The 9,553-nt window shown below is 37.0% G+C and overlaps 1 protein-coding gene across 1 annotated transcript; it reads left to right on the top strand.

Annotated features, from left to right (window-relative positions):
• The first annotated feature begins 1,142 nt into the window (after positions 1 to 1,142).
• On the top strand, positions 1,143 to 2,112 carry LOC131428043 (apolipoprotein D-like). The gene is made up of 3 exons (XM_058591681.1): positions 1,143 to 1,452; positions 1,525 to 1,712; positions 1,778 to 2,112. Exons 1-3 carry the CDS (start codon positions 1,190 to 1,192, stop codon positions 2,062 to 2,064), a joined length of 738 nt encoding a protein of 245 aa, XP_058447664.1. The 5' UTR covers positions 1,143 to 1,189; the 3' UTR covers positions 2,065 to 2,112.
• The last annotated feature ends 7,441 nt before the right edge of the window (positions 2,113 to 9,553 follow it).

Here is a 9,553-nt window from a genome sequence, read left to right on the forward strand (position 1 = left end):
TAAAACACTGCTGGGGCTGCTAGTTTTTCTTGTTATAAAATTCAGATTTAAATTTTGTAACTGACATAAATTATGCATCTAGAACTAGAACACTCCTGAACATGCCCTTAGGGGTATTTTTATTTGTATTTGGCAGTAGTATCCACAGTAATGGTCATGGCTTGCTATGAACCGATATACCAAGCCTTGTGTTCACACGGAAATAAACCAAATATCACATCACACCGAAATCCGTATGAAAACACATTCTTTCCTAAATTTGTAGATTCGCATTTTTCAAAATCTTGCAAAAGAGCTAAGCAAACACGAAATAAATCGATAATTTGTACATGCATGGAACATGTTGTATAAGTATCGACAAAGGAAATATGTGTTTACTTTTACGCTCTAAAACATGAACAACAACTTATTCGTAGCTGAAAATCAAACTACTTGACACTTGTTGCGAACAAAATGGTTCAGCAAGTGCATGAACAACACATTCAGTCACAATATTTTGTTCCAGTTTCTCTCATCTGCATCCGCGGGCAAACGACTACAAACTACCCCCTTTATAATGGATAAAACTTGTTTGCAAACAAAGCACCGCTTCCGCCTTCGTTTCTCTCTGAGCACAACAACGAAAAAAAAATTAAATAGTGCGAGCATAGCTGCATGAAAAGAAAGCACTTAATTTCTCCACCGGCATAAGCACATCATATAACAAGTAATTGATAGCTCAAAACCAAAGAGTAAACACTCCTTCTTGTACCAACCGCTCGTATCCGCGAAACCCACGAGCTTAAACTAGACCTCTCGGGACCCATTATCTTATCGTCGATCAGCAGTAAAATGGTGCGCCTCGAAGTCACGATGGATCTTCTGCAATCATGACGCATCTTCCGGTCCGGTTCGACTACACACAATCCTCGCTTTACGATCGGCTCGATCGGCTAATGTTCGTCGACCATTCCCGGATGGATGGATGGATGGAACACTAAACGATCACTGGTAAACATTATTCTTCCATGAAGCACACACCCGTCGAACGATAATCGGGTTGATTGAAATTACCGCTAGGCGTGTTGTACAGAATTTCACCTTTCTCCGTTTAGCTATAAAAGTGGAGCTTGGTGACGTTGGTCTAGCTATTTGTAGTCTATTGTCGTGACACTTCGGTTCAGCGGTTTCGGTTTCAGTTTCGATCAGGATGATCAGTCGCAAGTGGACAGTGCCAGTGGGGTTACTAGTATTCGTCGTAGTGAATTATGTGAAGTGCCAGATTCCTGGACTGGGAGGCTGTCCGGATTACAGTCCGATGAGCAGGTTCAATCGCACCCGATTCCTGGGAACTTGGTACGAAGTGGAGCGCTACTTTACGGTTAGTGAAGTTGCCGCCAAATGTGTTTCGGCAACCTATGAACGGATGCCCGATGGCAGGATTCACGTTAGGAATGCGTTGACCAACCGATTGTGAGTGAAGACGTTGACGATTCAGGGCATCATTCAATATTCATCATAAATTATTTATTACGTACTATCTAGTAACAATGTCGAGAGGATAATTTCCGGAGTGATGGAACCCCCGGGTAAAAAAAAGAATGGCAAATATACAATCCAATACTCGTCGTTCCCGTATAACTACAACGCGTCCTACATGGTTCTGGACACCGACTACGACAGCTTCGCCGTGGTGTATTCTTGCAGCAACATCGGTCCCGTGGGTCATACCGGTAAAGTTATTGATCACATAGAAACAACTAAACATAATCCAATTCATGATTTAATTCGGCAATAGTTTCGGCCTGGCTGCTAGCTCGCGAGCGTCTCCCACCTGGTCCAATCATGCAGCGTGCCTATGGAATCTTGGACAAGTACCGCATCAATCGCACCTTCTTCGTAAAAACCATCCAGGATAGCTGCGTCATCCGTGCACCACCGGAACCGGCTATTGACCCAACGGAACCATCCACACTGACGCGGCACAGCCCGCAAATCAACACCGAGGAGGACCTGATTCAGCTAAGGAATGATATCTTCGCAGGACCTGACCCTGAGAAACAGGTTCAACCCGACGAAGAATAAAATAATGTATCGAGCGGTGAAGATGGGAAAATAAACTCTAGTTTTTTATGACAGGTTTTTTACTTAAAAATGTTTATTCCGGCACATTTGTCCAGTGAATTAAGGACTATTCACACATTTCAGTTCCGTGAAAGTGCCTTCAGTGCGCCGTCAGTGTTCTTTTCTTGTCGGAACCCTTCTGTTCTGTTTCCGTGCTGTTTCCGTTCCGGCACAGCAAATGCAGTGACATACCGACTTCAGTGAAAATAAAAAAAATATCGGTGACGACGAATTTGTGTTTGCCGGACGGACGCTACACTGACGACGAGCTGCACTGAAACGATACGGTGCCGGATAGGTGTGAATGCACACATAGAAAACGAATGAAATAATATCAGTATCCGTGCACGGTGTCGTGCCGGCACTGAACCGGAACAGCCAACCATCAGTAATTTAGATTTGCAAATTACACTACTTGTAAATTTCTTAATTACTAAGGAGTGTATCGAAAATAAACTATCCACAAAATTTTCCTTCAAATTATGATAAAAAACAATATTTTATTCAAAAACTAATTTTTCCTTTATTGTACGAGGTTAAACTTGAACATAATGAAAACCGGATGAAATTTAAGTTATTCCTTCACGAATTTTCGAACTTTTGATCGAACGCCCTTCATCAAGTTCCGGATAAGTGTAGCTTTGGACGCTTGAGCCCAAATTTTTTTGAACTCCTGCATGTTCCCAGTTGCCTTAGCAGTCTTCTTGAAGACCCCCTTCACGATTGCCCAGTAACGTTCGATGAGTCGAAGCTGAGGGCAATTTGGTGGATTGATATTTTTCTCAACGAAATTTATACCCTTTTCCGCAAGCCAATTGAGAGTGGTTTGGGCAAAGTGAGCCGACGCTAAATCCGGCCAAAACAGTGAAGGTGTAGTATGCTTCTTATATAAATGCAGCAATCTCTTCTGGAGACACTCAAATGGATAGATTTCTGCATTTATATTTCCGGTAGTGTAAAAAATGGTTGACTTCAAACCACAAAAACATATTGCTTGCCATACCAGTACCTTTCTACCGAATTTCTCCACTTGAATCGACCTGTCCGCATCGCTCACATCCTCCCCAACGACGACAGTAAAGTATTGTAAGTAAGTCTCATCGTCCATTAAAACGCATGCATTCGGACACTGGAAAAGACGCGAATACAATTTCCGGGCCCTTGTTGCTGCTCGCTTCTTCTATTCTACACTTTGTTTCGAGATTTGCTGCTTCTTGTAGGTCTTCAGGTGATTTCGCCTCTTGATACGCTGGACCATTCCGACACTCGTTCCTGCTTTTTTGGCCAAATTACGTATTGACATTGATTTGTTCTTCATGATTAGAGACACCACTTTCTGATTCAGTTTCAGGTTGGAAGAACCGGGTTTTTTGCCTCTTCCTGGTAGTTCATCCAAAGAATAGTGTTCCCCAAACTTATCCATAATGGTTTTAACACTGGCATGATGAATTCCAAACCGCTTCGCCAATTTTCGCTTAGTAATACCCTTCTCACTTAGCCGTGTGTTCAGAATCTTAATTTTCACTTCCTTTTCAATACGCGACATTTTGAAAACGCAGAACTTCAACCGCACAAACAAGAAAACAAACGAAAGCTGACAGCCAAACGCACAGCATGCTTGATCTGAGCATAAAAAACCATTACAGATACATGCGTACAACAAAAATGTATGTGGATAGCTTATTTTCGATACACTCCTTAGCTATTTCAACAGAGCATAACAGGATTCTATCAAAATTATATGTGATCTTAATATTTACATCTCATTATGTTATAAATATGATTCCAACTCAGAAGCAAACATTCAGATTTTATTAAGATTATAGCAAGTCCAGATATTATATTAAGGGCCGTTACATTTCAGATAAAACTTCACTAGAGAATTGAAAAAAAAAAAAGAGTTCAAACACTTTTGTCGACCATGTTTTTGACTTTCAACCCGAAAAATGCTATGCTTCAATAAAGAGCAGTAACAAACATTTTTTCCATTTTCACATACCTGAAGATGCTTTTGAAAACAATAATTTTATATTTGATTTTGAAATGACAGCCTGAATTTTAAATTTTAGAACGTTCCTAAGTAATTCCTACTTAAATTGTATAAAGTTTTTATTCAAATATTAATTTTAAATTGAAAATAAATATTTTTCAAGATGATTTTGGGCTTTTTCTCTTACGAACAAAAAAAAAGTCAAGGCAAAAGCTTTAAAACACGATCAATAAATATTGGAAATAGTGATATAGCATTCGACCCCGTTCATTGAATCCGCAATGTTTCCTAAGAGATGATTTTCACAAGTTTGGAGTAAAATGAATTCTTAAATTCTTTAATTTTATCGGTGGCCGATTTTTGTTACCGAAAACACAGAGTGATAAGTGTTAAAAATTTCAAAACGTCTTTAAAAGTGACGCTGCAATAAACGGGAAACAAAATCTAAACTGGGCTCAAAATCAAAATCCAAACTCAGCTCAATACTTTCTCGATTTATAGGTCTTTTAGTTGCATATTGAAAATAGCGACTTTAACGGACCCCGGATGTACTGAAAATAGAGAAAAAAAAATCTTAAAAAATTCGTATCGATTTATGTTTAGTAATTGCTATACTTTATACTATGTTGATCTGATGATTTTTTACGTAGTTCTAAATAAAACACTTTGTTAATATTACATTGAAAAATGCTCACTAGTGGCGCTGATGATATCATCATGGCCTAACGCAAACTAAAGTAATATCGAATCACTTTCACAATTTTTGGATCAAAAATCAGTAAAATCGAAATGAGTTGGGTAGGTCATCAATTAATAAGATCTACGAATTGCAGATATCGAGTTTTGCCCGTTGTCATCTATATCATTGCATGAACATTTTTGAATTCATGAATCAGACAAAAACAATTTATTGCACCATAATATCTTCGATTTGAAAAATTCAATCTATCCATATCTGATAAATTTATGATAGTCGCATTTCGGAGTGTTTTGATTACTTCCAATCCGGATCCATCAGCTGGGATTCGAAATTTGCAATGTAGAGTTTGAAGCAACCGACTCGCATTATGAGACTTTCCATTTGAATCATTTTTCTGTGAGTCAATCTAAGTAGATATCAAACAATCAAACCGGAATGAAAGTTCAATTTTGATGGTTTATGAACATTACTTGCGGGGCTTCTGGCTGCGGATATCGCAAACTAATGTGACTAATAGACAATTGGTTGATCATCAATCATAGAAACTTGCTATTCGAATCAATGTTATATACATTTCTGATTTTTCACTGACTTTCAAACGAATTTTTATTCTAATCTAAATTTACGAAAATCGATTCAGCCATCCTCGAGAAAATTAAGTGCACATTTTAATCAAATATTCCCGCCAATTGACACACATACACGTACAGACACTTTACTGCTTCAATTGAACGAGCGAACTGATTCGAATTGAAAGTCGGCCCTCTTGGTACAAAGAAGAAAAAACTGAAAATTTATCATTAATTAGTTAATTTCCACAGATTCTATAAGGTAGTTTTGTTTTACTGAATTTAATCATTTCCGTTCATTTACAATTATTCTTCAGTACTAAAAAGCTTGCTCATAGCTCTAAAATAGCCCCTTTGTCATTCCTATGCCGGTTGGAGGGAAACGATGAAAGAGGTGGAGAGCGATAGATTATTTTTGTAGCAATATGGACTTACACTAGTTATTATATGATGCCAATATATCCTCCCAACCTCAGTTGGTTCTCATGCCCCGATGCAATCGTAGCGTATGTTGGCATCTCAAAACTTCCCGGTTCGAAACCAGTCGCTTAACTGTTCATGGTTTTCTTTATCGCAAATCAAATCGCCTAAAGGTACGCAATTTCATCTTACTTCGCGAAATCTATTTTTAGATTTGCACGATAAAGCCTTTTCCTCCGAAAAATGGGTAATAACAGCTGAAAAGTCGTATTAAATTTGTAACAAATTTAGATATAATATTGATATTTACATATCAAGGTTTGTAACAATTTTGTTATCACCTAGGTTAAATTGAGTTATAATTTTTGTTATTTTAACTATTAACGAGGCCAAGATTATGACTAGTTTAGATAGAAAAAACGAAACAACCCCAGATACAATTTTGTTATCCCTTGTTGATCGGGGATGCCTTTCTCATATCAATCATACTAAGATATATAATACTGTGGAATTCTTCAAAATAATTTTTTTCGATTCTTGAAAGAATAACCGAAATCGGTTTGTTTGGCGGCTACTGATAAAAACTATCAATTGGAGAAGATTTAAGGTCGATTTAGAAAACTTTTTACGGGTTTACGCCCTTTTCAGTGATAGTATACAATTTTTAACACACTTTACCCTATATTTCCGGATCCGGAAGTCGGATCCGGATGAAATTCTGGAATTACGTATGGGACCACAAGACCTTTCATTTGAATCTAAGTTTGTGAGAACCGGTTCAGCCATCTCCGAGAAAAGTTAGTGCAAAAAAAAACGTTATATACACACATACACACGGAACCCCTCGCGATCGTGAAACAACCAAAATATTAATTGTTTTTCTGAATTTTATTGGTTGAAATTTGGTACAACTAATCGATTCTTGTTTTTTCTAAACTGTCATTTTTGTTTTTCGATCAACAGAAACGATGGTTGAAATAACAAAATTTTTGATTGTAAAAAAAGATGCTGTAGTCAAGACACACACCTTTTAATTTCAATAAAGATTTTAGTTGCAACAACCGACCTTGTTTTTAATTTAACAGTTATGTGAGTTGAAAAACAAATCGGTTTTAGTTGTTTTAGATATTACGATTAGTTATTTCAACTCAAGCAAAATTATTGATTTTGAAGATAACATGATGCTCATTCATTAACATGCATTTCACGATGGAGAATCAAGTTGATTTTAAGACCAAAATTCAAACGCATACAATTCACTCGGTTCTAGTTTTTCTTAAACACGTTTTGTTAATTGCATTATCTCTAACGGCTATCGGTTCTGTGTATAGCACTACTTTATATCAATCGTTTCTTTCGTTTTTTCTTATACCCGGGTTGGCGGTTCAATGCATAGGGCGCTGGTCTTACAAACCAGTTGTCGTATGTTCGAGCCCCGACCTGGAAGGATTCGTAGTGTCAGTAGAATCGTAGCACCAGCCCAGCCATGCAATGGTTCTGTACACTCTGAATCGGCTGCGAAGTCTGTTCAAACAGAAGGTCAAATTCCGCTACAGGAATGTAATACCAAGGCTTTGCTTTTTTTTCTTCTTGTAACACTAGAGCAGTAAAGATGTAGATAATTTATCATCACATTAATATTCTGACAACTAGTGTTGTGATAAACATTAATTTACTATCATTCAAAAGTTACTCTTCACGAGTTTTACAAACGTATAATAAGCGAATTTGGTTTGCATGAAAATGTTTAAGAACCGCATTTGAATTTCAATTAAAGTAATGGTTGATTTTCCATTGCAATTTTTGTTTTGCTTTGTGCTGTTTTTGACATTAGACAGCATTAAAAACAACATATTTTTCAACTACTTCAATATGTGCAAATCAAAGAGCAAATTGGTTGAATCAACTAATTATTAGTTAAAACAACAACTTCAAAAATCAAAAATTGCGAGATCGTAATTTTTTGATTGGAGGGTTTTTCGTGCACACACAGACATTTTGCGTACTCGACGAACTGAGTCGAATGGTATATGACACACGAGGGTGATTCATTTTCACTATGGCCATGCTGAAACCATGAAAGGTTAGGAAACGGAAGGCGTCACGCGTCTGCTATTTCTGTAACTCACTTTTGCAGTTAGCGTCGCACGATCAACATCTCGTCTTAAAAATCGTGTTGCTTCGCGATAACTCAATTTATTTACATGTTTAAAAATGAAATGATGGCAAAAAGTACTCAATAGTTGTAAACGCCGGATAAATTTCCTGAATTGGTTCTTGTTAGAATTAGAATCATTAAGATATTCCCAAAGGATTAAGCGTAGTTTTTCTATACTCAGTACCTTTAAACTGTTTGTTGTGTTTTTTATCTCTCATTTAGTCCAAGTTCTTTTTTTGTATGGTACAATATGTTGGTCGTGCTCTAGTATAGATGCACCGTTACAATTCTGGATACGAAGCGGTAAAAGTTGCAAAATTATCATAATCTATATATATATAAAAATGCAGAGATCATTCTTTGTAATCGCATCACGTAAGAACGGATGGACGGATTGAGATGCTTTTTTTTTTTTGTTTGATCAGTTTTTACCCCCACCGGGTTCGTACATCAAAAAAATTTGGAAAACTTACCGGAAAAGTGGGAAAAACCAATAAAATTATTTTGTATGGACAATGGAATTTTCCACTGAAAAAGTCGCCAATGATTGCTAGATTTACGATTGATGGCGCGCAACGATTTGCATAAGTGCTTGACCGTTGAAGGAAAGAATACTAGATCGTTGAAAAAATTGTTTGGCGCGCAACGAGATATTTAGTGTCGAGATTTCACATGCATACTTGATGGATGTGATTCGTCATTTCGAACCACGTGCTCAAATGGGTATCAAAATTATTGCTTACTAATGTCGTTTTCGCTTGAAAAATATGAAACTGATCCAAGGTAGTTTCATCAAACAAACACTTTTCACGAAACTGTGATGATTTCGCACTTAGCAACGGGGGTTTGAGTAAAACTGATTTAAAAACCAGGTTCGAAACTGACTCGATTTTCAGTTCAACAACGTTGAAACTAGGTTCGAGACTGACTTCAAACAAACGGTTTGACAGCAGTTAGAGTGGAAGCTGGGTTAGGTTTGGCATCAAGCGAAAACGACATGAATGACTCAATGACTGTTCTAGAAAACCGTTGTAGGCAGGAGAAGAAGTTTTGATATCATTTTTCAGTTGATGAATTGTGTTCAATGGAGTCAGATGAATAGTAGATAGTAGATTGCGGGGACAAGATTAACAAATCAGAAATTTTTTTAATGAATCAATGTAAAGATTGCGCTGTAGAAGCGCTAAGGTCACACTAAGAGATTTTCCTTGCATTTTTCTTTCTAATGATTTATATTAGACTAAGCGCACAAGGTAAGTGGTTATTAGATATCAATGTTCAAGATGATTACCATAATGTATTGAGACTGTTATTTCATGTTGCATATTCTGTGAAGAATGTTCAAACTGGTAAGATCAATATCAAATTACAATTTAATAGTTGTCTCCAAGCAATCAAAAGTTTCACAGTACCTGAAAATATCCACTTTATTAGAGCTCTAAAATACGCATGGTACTTTTTGATAACTTGAACGTACAGAACAGATTCTTAGAAAAATTTCTCGCTGCTTAAAAGCTGTACACATCGAATTATTTTTACGGATGTCGGTACAGTTTTACTGACTTTCAAACAGCTGGACATTCGGTAATCTGTTCAGTAAAAGTTTTATTTGC

Source organism: Malaya genurostris, chromosome 2 (genome assembly GCF_030247185.1).
Source record: "Malaya genurostris strain Urasoe2022 chromosome 2, Malgen_1.1, whole genome shotgun sequence".
In the NCBI taxonomy this organism is placed as follows: Eukaryota; Metazoa; Arthropoda; class Insecta; order Diptera; family Culicidae; genus Malaya; species Malaya genurostris.